The 12,871-nt window shown below is 37.0% G+C and overlaps 1 protein-coding gene across 2 annotated transcripts; it reads left to right on the plus strand.

Annotated features, from left to right (window-relative positions):
* The first annotated feature begins 1,642 nt into the window (after positions 1-1,642).
* Positions 1,643-12,708, plus strand: LOC109060474 (REST corepressor 3-like). Of its 2 annotated transcripts, XM_042712234.1 has the most exons (12): positions 2,299-2,780; positions 2,881-2,937; positions 3,751-3,828; positions 3,923-3,975; positions 4,045-4,206; positions 6,051-6,175; positions 6,268-6,346; positions 6,485-6,703; positions 7,464-7,541; positions 7,637-7,694; positions 7,781-8,022; positions 10,643-12,708. In XM_042712234.1, the coding sequence occupies exons 1-12, from the start codon at positions 2,657-2,659 to the stop codon at positions 10,922-10,924; spliced, it is 1,557 nt and encodes a 518-aa protein (XP_042568168.1). In that variant the 5' UTR covers positions 2,299-2,656; the 3' UTR covers positions 10,925-12,708. The 2 variants fall into 2 exon arrangements, with proteins under 2 accessions (XP_042568169.1, XP_042568168.1); XM_042712235.1 differs by lacking the exons at positions 2,299-2,780; positions 2,881-2,937 and adding an exon at positions 1,643-1,700.
* The last annotated feature ends 163 nt before the right edge of the window (positions 12,709-12,871 follow it).

Consider the following 12,871-nt stretch of genomic DNA (forward strand, 5'->3'; position numbering starts at 1 on the left):
GACTTTATTCAACAATTCCTCTCCAAATTAACGTAGCGCCATTATGGAAAATCTGACTAGTACGCCGGCAGCGCACGCTCTTCTGTGTCAGCCGCACCTCAAGGATCCGTTTTTTATGTGTATTTATGCTTTGGTTTGAAAGCAAACAACGCATTGGCGCAATATGTTAATTACAATGCGTAATGTAAAGCGTAAGCGTAATGAAAAGCCTTTGGTAATCTTCGGACTGATCCTATGCCTTTCACAGATTATATAAATACATATAAATACATTTAGACCACTTAACTTAGTGATTGCTGTTGTTGCAGGATGTGAATTCACATTCAAGGTGTGATGAGAGCATGCGCACATGTGCTCAGGATGAATAACTGCATACTGCATATACTGCTGAGAGTAGTATATGATTCTACACTATCCCGAAATCAGCATGGCTCACTCTCTGTGGGCCTTTCTCATGAGGATAGTTCTTCATTAACATCTTTATCAGGGTCAGAAGTTAACGGGGGCTTAGGATACAAATGCCACCAAAATGAACAAAAATGGCCCCCCAAATTCAGAATAAAGGAAAAAAATTCCCCTGCACAATTAATAGATCTATTACGGTTGTCACGACTAAAGCGAAATGTGAAATGAATGAAAAGTGTCAAATTCAAGACTCTCCATCCCTGGTGCAACTTTGCCCTTCATGTCCACTCATTCTGCGTTAACGGTTTTAAAGTGAGGGTCAAGAAGGAAGCCCTGTCAAGCAGCTCCTGTGTGGATTGGTCTGCCTGTTTCTCATCTTGATGTCATCATCCTGTGGCCTCATTGAAAAGATGAAGTATGAAACGCTTGCATGCTGTTCTCCAGACAAGGCATCTGTGAACTCCAAGGACTCGATGCTCTGTTCACAGATTCAAGAGCATCCATGTCCTACCATGTTACTCAAATGTCCAGTCTTTTCGTCAGCTTGCAGAACTAAAACATTTTCCCTCTGCTTTCTCTATAGGCTACAATCGCAGCAACTGAACTTCATTAAAGTGCTGTTCAGTATCACATACTGTACCTCAGATCAAGTGCTTTGATCAAGTCTCAAAACCCATTCATTTTTCCGGAGTGTAAGCTGTTTCTGTGTCTTTACATCTAGCCTTTACATCATAATGTCCTGTTATTTCTTTCCATCAGCTTTTCATATATGAAGTGTCTGTGGTAAAAGATTGTGTCAAACAAGTTTGAATCTGAGGTCATTGTGTATCCTTGCTTAAGCAGCGGCACTTTACTTTTTTTATGTATTTTATTTTTTTGAGGAAATGTGTCTTTAACTTTAATTGTTTCAGACTCCAAAGTGCTAATTCCGTTTCAGGTTTTAAGACTACGAATTGAACAAGGTGTCTCTCTATTACTCAAGCATATGAGATTTTTGCAGGTATGAGTTCACCAGATGTTGTGAGGCTGAACGTTATGCAAATGAGCATTAAAGCAGTGTGAGTACAGAACCAATTAGAGTGCAGAAAGTAATTTCCTCCTGAGAGTTTGATGCAGAACATGACTGCCTGCTAGAAACCATCAGCTCAGAGACTCTTACATCTCCAGTGATTGTTTTCAGCTGGTTTGCATATATCAGCTAATTTACTAACACATGTTCAGCATCGGCCACACCATGCCTGTTTTCTACTTGAAGTCAGGAGAGGAGTTATATAGGTTATTTAGAGATATACCAGGTAGTGCATTTTATGTGTACCTTTTCATTTAACCCACAGACTTTGAAAACACAAATTCTGTTTGATTTGATGATGTCTATAATGTACTAAATCACTAGAGATTTAGCCTATTCCTGACAGGGGTCTAGTTAAGTCAAGTCACCTTTATTTGTATAGTGCTTTATACAATAATGGTTGTGTCAAAGCAGCTTTACAGAGTCAAACAGGAAAATAGATGGTCAATAATGCAAGAAGACAATAACAGAGTGTTTTTTCTTCAGCTGAAGTCTACCGCTGATTTGGGAAGCAGATCATGAATGTCACAGTACTCTGATTATCTCTATTTAGTCACGCTCTGATTAAAACCAGAACTATAGATCCTTTTGTAATTATTATAAACATAAATACTGTTAAGTCAGATTTACGTTACGGGAGCTTGCAGATCATGAAGACTGGGATTTTAAAAACACTTTTAAAAGAGACGCGTTTATAAATAGTCAACATAAATTGCGATTCATTAAAAATAGTTAATATTCATAACTAGATACAAAACATTTCTACTCAGTTTATTAATAAATGTAATACACAGAAGATGAATAGTTTGAAATTTTAAAAGGAAAAATGAAAACATGCTGAAAACGCACTGATGCAACAGTGGCGCGCACAAGAGCCGCGGTTCACCTTTGTTTACATGCGTTACAACTCCTTCCGCGAGGAAAACAAGATCTGGACACTTGAGTTTATCCATAAACAAAGAACAAAAATCACGCAAACTTGCACATTTACTGTGAACATGTGATGAAAATACACAGAATATGTTAGCGGTGTAGAGCGAGACAGTGAAGCTAAGGAACACGAGAGCGATGCCGCGGAGGGATACCGAAGTGCGCAGCTGCACAGAGCCACTGCACAGAGAATAAATGCTGAAGCGGTGAAATATTTAATTTTTGCTCAAAATAATCCAACGTATCGCCATTATGCCGGGAATGATGGACAAAGGGTCGGAATATCTGGGGAAAGGTCGCTCAAATGGGACGAAAAGCCCGTCGAACGCCTCGAATGGACATTTTTCGGACGAGAGCGGCAGCGACGACGAGCACGGTATAGCCTCGAACACCCCTGCGGAGGTTGTTTATATAGTTTAATGAAATACAGATCTCTTAATAAGTTGAAAACGTCACACAGTTGTTCTTGTTTTCAGATGTGGGCATGCGTGTGGGATCAGATTATCAAGTTTATATTCCTGAATTTGATCCAGGTAGGGAAAAGCACTGCATTTCGCCTTTAAGAACCTGACTGACTGGGGTAGCCTCGGCACACTTATCGCGCCGAGCATTTCGTGTAGAACAATTAATATTTTAAACGTGCATTCAAGGATTTTGGGGATCGAATGGGCAATATTATTATTATAAATCGGTTTTTGATGTTACTGTATGATTACATTCTCATGAAACGCTTCTTGTGAAAGGTTGTTAGCTTTCTCGCTTAGCCACTCATCAGCTAATATACCCACTAACTTATGATATGACATATGATTAAAAATGAGTCCGTTTAATGTTGGTTTTTGCTCATTTATAAATCACCTTTTTAAACCGAAAAAAATAAAATGTTGAATAACGTCTCAAATTTCCTAGGGCTGTAAAATATCAGTTTTGTGTAGTATTCAGGACTGGATTGAGAGTGTCTTTTAAATGACTAATTAATTTGTGTATTTGGCAAAATGGGGTGTAAAATTGTAAACGAAATCGGATTTAACCCTCAAATACCTGCAACACTGAATACGAATTGAATGTCATATAAAAAGTTACTGCTTATTTACAGGTTTTGGATCAACAATTTTCTTGCTATTTAGCTTGTAGGGTATATTTGGGAATGATTATTCTAATAATGTGCTGGAAAAAATATGCCTATTTGTCCCTTTACTCCGGTCTTTCATTTAGAAAGCAGAATTGAAGTACTGTATTTAAATTGTAACATATTTTTACATTTTAAGGAACTCGTTAATATTAGAATATATTTATTTTACTTACTGACACATGTAATGCACACTTTTTGTATTGGGATTTTGTAGGCTCCACAAAATACAGTGATAAAGACAGCGGTGGCATGTTGGTTTGGTCTCCATATCACACAATAGTTGACTCTAAATGTAAGTATTTGCAGCTTGGTTTTTTTTTTGTCATTTTATTTTTTTGAGACAACATCATGCAGCTTATTTGTGTGTGTATTATTTTTCCCCTTAGTGGATGAGTACATTGCAATTGCAAAAGAAAAGCATGGATATAATGTTGAGCAGGTGAGTTACGAGAGCAGTCTTCACCGATCGCTTGTTGTCAGTGATCACTAACGTTTCTGTGCTCCACAGGCTCTCGGCATGCTCTTCTGGCATAAACACAACATCGAGAAGTCCCTTGCTGATCTGCCAAACTTCACCCCCTTCCCTGATGAGTGGACGGTGGAGGACAAGGTGCTGTTTGAACAAGCGTTCAGTTTTCATGGGAAGAGCTTCCACAGGATCCAGCAGATGGTGAGTCCTCACTGCTAGTGCTGCTGAGGGAACGATGACACGTCTTCAAACTAAGAGACGAGAGCTCAATATAAATGTGTCCAGGTCACATTTAATCTCAGAACCAGATCATATATACTGCTTAAAGAAAACACAAACAGATTTTGCGTTGTGAAATTTTTGACAAGTACCAATATTTACCAACAGTTTCTCATAACCATAATGCAGAGCTAATTTTCTCATTATTATTATAATAATGCATCCAGGTTTGTGTGTGTTTTAAACAATTATCATTATGTTCTTGTTATTGTAATACAGTAATTTTTCATAGTATTGCATTTACTTTATGCTAAATTAAGTTCAAGACATGATATACAAAAAAAGCCTTAACAATAGAATAAAATCTCATTTAAATTAGCATTAAGGTCATGTGCATAATTATCATTGTGACACTTATATACACCACTGGACAAAACTTGAATAATTAAGATTTTTCTCTATTATATAATTCTCTATTCAGAAACAATAGAGTATAAATAGCAATATTATAAAATATTATTTCAATTTAAAAAAATCTGTTTTCCATTTAAATGTTTTTAAATATTTTTTATTTCTGCGAGGCAATACTGTGAAGTATTAGATTTTAAATAACTGTTTTGTTTAAATGTATTTGACGGTGTGATGTGCAGCTGAATTTTCAGCATCATTACTCCAGTCTTCAGTGTCACATGATCTTCAGAAATCATTCTAATATGATGATTTGCTGCTCAAAAAACATTTCTGATTATTATCAGTAAAAGAGTTGTGCTGCTTCTTTCAAATAAATCCTGTTTTTTGATCCTTAAACATTTCCTGTTCTTTCTATTTATTAAAGGATCCTGAAAAAATGCATCCTGGTTTAAGCCCCAAAACCAATAAGATAATACTGTACAATACATTATTAATAACTGAGCAGCAATCATCATATTAGAATGATTTCTGAAGATCATGTGACACTGAAGACTGGAGTAATGATGCTGGAAATTCAGCTGTGATCACAGAAATAAACTACATTTTCATATTTATTAAAGGAGCTATGTGGAGGTTTTTACTTAAAAAAATCTTTAAGATAGAGTTTTCATTTGTACATGTATGAGCCAACCATGATGTAAAAAAAAGAATGACACCTCGACTGTCCACCACGGTTGCCTCTATCAAGCCTTGTAGGCTCAATTGTGTGTGGAGTAGTCGGGCCCGAATTGGCGCGAAAATTCACAAAATGTGACGCCATTCGCGTTCTCGTCTACTTGGGCTTACAACCGTACGGCACGCCAGCCATTATAGTAAGCAGCGGCAATAGTGTTTTCAGATGGACTCTGTGGATGGAAAGAAGCGACCAGCCTCCGGCAGCACAATTCAGACACCCATGAACACTCCTCGTAAGTAAAAAAGAAAAAAAAAAAAAAAAAAAGAAAACGTATCTAGTGTGGCAACAAGAGAGAGCGTGCGCACTGAGAACGAGCATGAGACTGGCTGCAGTTCCTCTAACGGCCACTGGTGTCAGTAACGGTTAGAAATTTCAGAACCTACGCAATGCTCCTTTAAATAGAAAACAGTTCTTTGATGTTTAATATTTCACTGTATTACTGTTTTACTGTATTTTTGATCAAATAATTACAGCCTTGATTTCCTAAAAAAAAAAAAAAAAAAAACATTACTGCAAAATGTAATTCACCTTTTTGTTAATAATGCCATTTTATTTTTGTATAAATGTCTCTTTGTGATCTTCACCCTCTTGAAGTCATCAGACACATCACTTCATAAAACCATTATTTACAGTTTTATATTTTACCTTATTAATTCTTGAATTTGATAATTGATTGTAGTTGCCGGACAAATCCATATCCAGTCTTGTGAAGTACTACTATTCGTGGAAGAAAACACGTTCCCGGACGAGCCTGATGGACAGACAGGCACGAAAGCTGGCAAACCGGAGTAATCCAGATGAAAGGTCACTTGATTCGTTTTTGATCTTTGAGCTCAGTTACAAGTTGATTCAAGTCTTTAGTGTTTCTGGTCTTTTTATTTTTTTTTTGACAATAGTGAGGAAGAGATGGAAGAAGCCAACCCCGTTGAGGCCCACGACAGCGACTATGACCCCACGAAAGAGGCGAAGAAGGAGGTAATGTGCATCTGTACTAAATGCGTATTCAAATGATTTCAGCATGTAAAAGCTGTTTACAGATTGCTGTGAACCGTATGTTTATACCTCATCTTTTTCCAGCGTCTCAGTGCAGGGATTTGTTTTTCCTCCTGACAGACTCATGCAGAACCTCAGATACTGAGCTCCAAAATTGCTCTGGGACGGAGAGAGCACCAGACCCTGCAGCACCGTCACCACAGCCAGCGCTCCAAGTGCCGCCCGCCCAAAGGCATGTACCTCACACAGGAGGATGTGGTGGCCGTCTCCTGCAGCTCCAGCGCCGCTAACTCTGTCCTGCGTCAGCTCGACATGGAGCTGGTGTCTCTGAAGAGACAGGTACCGCAGGAGTCTCTAAAAGGATCAAAACCATGGGGAACTAATCCTTTTGAAAACAATGAATGCCAGAAGAAGATTTTTAATGTTTTCTTTCCTCCTCACACATTTATCTGATACCCACAACAATATAACATTTTATTTAATAATTTCCACGATACACATATTCACTGAAAAAGGTATAGGCTGAAGCCTGTAATACATCCTTTATACATATTTATCTAAATGTCACTTTTCTCAACAAAAAAAACTACAAATTATAAGACAACAAAAAATGGTTACATTTCTATAATATACATACATAACAAAAATACATATCAAATATTTATTCAATAATAAATCTCAAACTAGTAGTTTTCTGTTGTATGCCCATTAACCACCATGTCTTAAAACATTTCCTTAAATTTACAACGTGAACTATACATTTTAATTTCTTCTCAGACTTTGACAGATACACATATTTTATTTATATATATATACATATATAAAATGTTTATGTACATATATATATATATATATATATATATATATATATATATATATATATATATATATATATATAAATATAAATATTTATTTTGTCCTTGCCCTTATTTTTTTAAACATATACATTCCCCTAAATTTATATTGACTTTCTCTCAAGTCGAGCAACCTCTGAAAACTATTTGGAAGTAAATGTATTATATGCTTTATACATTATCTGCACAGTACAGAAATCAACTCATTTTAAAGTGTTTAACTTGGTGAATAATACATTCTTTAGGTTCAGAATGCCAAGCAGTTAAACAGTGGACTTAAGCAGAAGATTGAAGATGGAATTGATGAATTCAGACTGCCTGAGGTGACTCACTTGTGCTCATGTGTATTATAATCTGAGGCGTGTGTGTTTGTTTGCATATTACCATCATTTTCCCAACTGTTATGTTTTTGTTCCAGTGCACCCAAAAAATGAATGCCCGCTGGACAACAGATGAGCAGCTTCTGGCAGTACAAGGCAAGCAAACGGTTAATGATATGAATTCTGCATCTCTGTTCTTATACCAGATTTCATTCACAACATCTTTTGCCTTGATTAAGCAGGAGTACGGAAATACGGGAAGGACTTCCAGGCTATTGCTGATGTGATCGGGAATAAAACGGTGGGGCAGGTGAAGAATTTCTTTGTGAACTATCGGCGGCGCTTTAACTTGGACGAGGTGCTTCAGGAATGGGAGGCGGAGCAGGGAACTCACACTCCCAGCGGAGACGGTGCCAACTCTGGTGAGGACGGGAAACACAGCAACAGCTCCTCAGGGAAGAGCACGGATGAGGAAGAGGAAGAGGTACGCCTTAATCCTGTCAAATCAGTCAGACAAATCTGATTCTTTTTAGATTTTTTCTAAATGGAACATTACTGAATCATTAGAAAACAATAGAAAAATCTAAATATGCACTTTGATATTTATATCGTCAAAAAGTAATAAGAAATTCTGATAGCTTGTGTTGTACATCAATGAGATCTTTAACAGCATAGCAGACTACTTCATACAATGATATAAATATCAGTTGACACTCTGCATCTCTGAATAATTTCTTAAGATTATTGCTTGGTTTTATGATAAAAGCTTTGTAGGTTTTATTGTCGGGCAAAACGTATAATGCAATGATGATGAGGAATATACAAACAGATGTTTCTCAAAGGCTTGCGTTATGATATATAATGCATATTACCATGGCTTTTCTGAAAAAATTGATGTATAGAAAATCAAGTAAACCTCCCCAACACACACACACACACACACACAAATAAAAGAAGACATGAACTGATTATTTAAAATTATTTCAACACATGAGAAATTGACCGCTCAACAATAAAACATGAGAACATGTAGGCTGTGCACATTCAGCAGAACACATCTGATTATGTTATTCTTAAAGGGATCCCTGGGTATTAAGTCTTGTATAGCTTAATATAACTTAAATTATGTCCTTACTAAAAATATGTAGTGGAAAACCCATTAAAGATTTGTTATTTTAAAAATCACATCATTTTATACATATTTTGGACTATGGGGGCACCATTATTCTGATGACGTAAAATAGTTGCACTCGGTGAGCTGCTGCCGCTACATGTTGCTGTTTTAACTGCAACACAAGTCGGAAAAGACAATTTGGAAGATACTGATATGATGACTACAGCTACTGAAAGAGCTTACAGGTGGTGATGGATATAAGTACAGGCTTAAACCAAATGCCGTACCATCGATTTATCAGCACAAGGTGTCTAAACGCCCCGGATCTCAAGGGAAATCCACGCTGAGAAACTCCTCCAGCAGGCCGCAGCATCATGATTAGCGTCGGCATGTTTACATCCTAACAGGATGGTATAGCGTTTCTTATCTCATCCATTTGTTATAGGGCTGTGCAAAAAATCGAATGCAAATTATTTATTTAATTTTTTTTCATGCACATCTCTTCAGTAAAGGCGCTCCTGTGATTAGTAGTATATCTCCAGCACGTGCGTTCAGATCAGGATTGCCAGGTTTTCAAAACAAAACCTGCCCAATTGCTTCTCAAAACTAGTCCAATCGCGTTTCGTTCCGGGCGATAAAAATACATGTTTTTGGCAGGGTTCCCTTGGTAATATTCACATTTTAGGGGCTAAATGGTCTACTAAAAACCTCAAAGGCTTGGGGGCTGAAGTGGAGATAAAAAAGCGGGTCTTTAGGAAGTTTTATTCATCCACATGCATCTTCCAATTCTTTTCTCTCTTCTCTCTTTTCTCTCTTCTTATCGCTAGGAAATCAGTGAAGCCTTATATTGCTTCTTTTGTTGCCCTCCCACTGAAAATTACAACCCAAAGCCACACAATGTGGTATCGTATCAGTATTTTATTTTCTTGAGTTGTGTCGCGGTAAAAAGCGCCAGTAGTTCACCGGGTGCAACCATTTGACGTCATCAACGCAGAATGTACTGTGCACATAAAATAATGGCGCCCCCCATAGCGTAAAAACAATGTCGATTTTTTTTTTTTTTTTTTAAATAACATGCATCTTTCGTGGGTTTTCTATTACATATTTCAATAAGAGACATCATTTATGTTATATTAAGCTATACATGTCTTTATATCCGGGGATCCCTTTAAAGAACTCCTTCAGGAAATGTCTGTGTGCTTTAAGCAGTCATTCTTTCTGGAAGCAGTTATCACTTTAGACAATTGTGCAAACGTGCATCTGCAGCTGTTACCTGGATGGGATGATTTTTTAATCAGGACTACATTATGTACATATTTCTCATTTTTAATCAAAATAATTTAACTTTTTTTTTTTGTCATAACAAATAATCCTGCCATATACAATTTATGTAGCTTATAAATAGTAAATTATTTAAAAATATTATTTATAATATTAATATTATAAATAATTGCTTTTTATTTGCCAGCTGCAGTCACCAATAAAACCTTGTTCCATATTTCTTTCTATATCGTCAGAAATATAATTATCGCAAATATCTTGATATAATTTTGAGGCTATATCGCCCACCTCTACTCCACACTGCAAAATCCTTATGTGTTTAATCAGCTATGTGCTATATCATAACTATATCATTTTACCGTTAAATACGGGACGGGTGACGACCCTGGTCCAGTGAGTGTTCATCTTTAAATATTACTAATGTCACTTTGAGAAATTAATGATTTGTATAAGCACACACATATACAGTGGCCTAAGGGTGAACGTTTTATAGTTGCACTGAAAGACCTTATACTTCCTAAAATAAAAGTACAAGGTTTTTTAGTATAGTAAGAGTGTAGTGTAAGTTTGACCTTCCTAAAAAATCAGTTTTGAAAATATTTTTTTCTCATGTCAGTTCTTGTTGTTCTGACTAAAGTTCTTTAAGCACCTAGCTGTGTCCCTCTTAAATTAAGAGTAATTTTCTCCTCTCTCTCACGATCCGGGTCAGGTGACCCCAGCCTCGGGTCCGTCTCCTGTAGCCACAGCCTCCAGCAGCTCCACCTCTCTCAACCAGCCTCCACCTCTTCTGCGTCCATCTCTCCCTGCCACCCCAGCGCTACACCGTCAGCCTCCGCCCCTGCAGCAGCAAGTGCGCTTCCTTCAGCCCCGTCCTGCCCTGAACCAGCCTCCGCCGCTCATCCGGCCCTCCAACCCCCTCCCTCCGCGCCTCAACCCCCGCCCCACAGCTTCAGCCGCGCCCGAGTCGCCCTCCTCCTCCTCTCTACACTGATGTGTTCTGTATTTCTGACATTAGTTAGCAGTTCTCATTGTGAATACTAGAAAAAAAAAGGATTGTTTTAAACTGTATATATTAGTTGCGTAACGTTCTATTTATTTGAACTTATTTTTTTATTCTAGATTTCGTAATCATGTGGTAATATTGTACTTGAAGTATTTAAAATATTGTGTTCGGTCTCAGCACTTGTTCTTGTTGTTCGTTAGTCTCCATCATGTGAGGGCAGAGCTCTTTGCTTGTCATTCTGTTGTTCATCTGTGTTTGTGGTTGATTACTCTGTCATGTCATTTTTACGAGTTTCGTATTTTTATATTTGGTGCTACAGACTGACAGAAAATTCCCTGTCCGTGTTCTCTTGCCATCAAAGTGCTCTTAACAACAAAATATAATCTCATACTCAATTGCTGATGAAAAGCGTAGAAACCTCTTACTGTCATACATTTTTATTTTTTATTTTTTATTTTTTACTGAACATGGGATACCGAAAACTACTTTTGAGTATAAACACTTATTTTCAACTGCATTTGATCATTTTTGTATATTTGGATGTAATTGGGTTTGTTTATAGACCTGTTTGACTTTCAGAAATGTGTAAATGATCCATGTTTTGTGTCCAGACACTAAGCTGTTGACCTGAGCTCTTCAGTAGTGATGTGCTGTTTGTTCATCAGGATTTAGCACGTAGCGTTACCCTTCCCACCCTGTGACAGTGCAGGACCTGGACTGGGGATTCAGAGCAGGGTCACGTGCACATCATTTCCAGTTAAAGGTCTATATTCTGGTTAAACCTTTATTCTGAAAAGACGTAATCCACGGCTCTGAATGTTACTGTGCACATATGAGCATTATCAGAATAAACCAGTCTACATTCTTCCCCTTTACTCTCTTCTGGAAATTACGAGGATCCTCTTGCCTATTATTTAAGCAATTTAAGTTTTGACTGATGTTAATATAACACATGAACATAAGAGATTTGTCATGAGACACTTTGTCGAATGTTAATTTAAAAAGTAGTTTTTCTCCAGGAATAGCTGTATAATCCAGCATTGCCTTTGTTTGGATGCGCAGATAATCAGTTACAGTGTTTTTAAGGTATTTATTTGACTCAAAATGCTGATTACAACAGACATACAAGGCCTTATTCAGATTTCTAAAAACCGAAATGTTAATCGTATGATGTTTAATGCTTATACAAGACAATTACGTAATCAGAATATGACTGATTAATGCTGGGATATTCTTGTGCATGCGAACAGTCACTGTGTAAACACTTTTCACTAATGGACGATTTTGATCTTCATAATTTCTTATTTTCTGGGTAGTTTTTTGAAGTCTTAACTAGATTTTTTATATGTATAGCTGTGCTTCTGGCACAATTGGGGTTTTTTTTGTGTTTTATTTTTTTTTAATTTATTTTTTTGTACTGGTATGATTATTTCATCAGAAAAGTGCAGTTTCTACTGTATGCAGTTTGGCTGCATATTGGAAATTGCTTAATGTCTCATATTTAACCATTTTTGACGATATGAAGAAAATTTTCGGATATTTAATTTTATGGGTAAGGGTGATACTCCTTTTAGTATATCTATTTGTGTGTGTGTGTGTGTGTGTGTATACATACACACAACCTTATTGTAAGAACAGGTTGTGGGCAGCTCAGAGTGTGGTGGCATTAACATGTAAAGTAAAGAAAAGTCTCTTCTCTGAATTTGTGCCTAAAGCATGTTCATATGTGAAGTGTCATATGTGCTCGTCATTAAAACAGCATTTGTTCACGAGTGTTTGCTTAACGTGTTCTTTCCTCATTTAGCCTAAAGAGGCACTGAAGTGTGTCTCGGCCGCTTTCTATTTCTGGAACATTTAATTTAGTTTCGCTTAACTTCCTGCGGTGCACTTTCCGTTCAACAAATTAAGAAACCTATTACGGCCAAGGCTTCCTTC

This window comes from Cyprinus carpio, chromosome A22, assembly GCF_018340385.1.
Source record: "Cyprinus carpio isolate SPL01 chromosome A22, ASM1834038v1, whole genome shotgun sequence".
Classification (NCBI taxonomy): domain Eukaryota; kingdom Metazoa; phylum Chordata; class Actinopteri; order Cypriniformes; family Cyprinidae; genus Cyprinus; species Cyprinus carpio.

Bases quoted from the DNA above. Each gene is read 5' to 3' on its own strand.
- LOC109060474 (XM_042712234.1), top strand. From the start codon at position 2,657: ATGCCGGGAATGATGGACAAAGGGTCGGAATATCTGGGGAAAGGTCGC. The intron at 2,781-2,880 runs GTATAGCCTCGA...TCTTGTTTTCAG, and splicing joins CGGCAGCGACGACGAGCACG to ATGTGGGCATGCGTGTGGGA. The intron at 2,938-3,750 runs GTAGGGAAAAGC...GGGATTTTGTAG, and splicing joins TATTCCTGAATTTGATCCAG to GCTCCACAAAATACAGTGAT.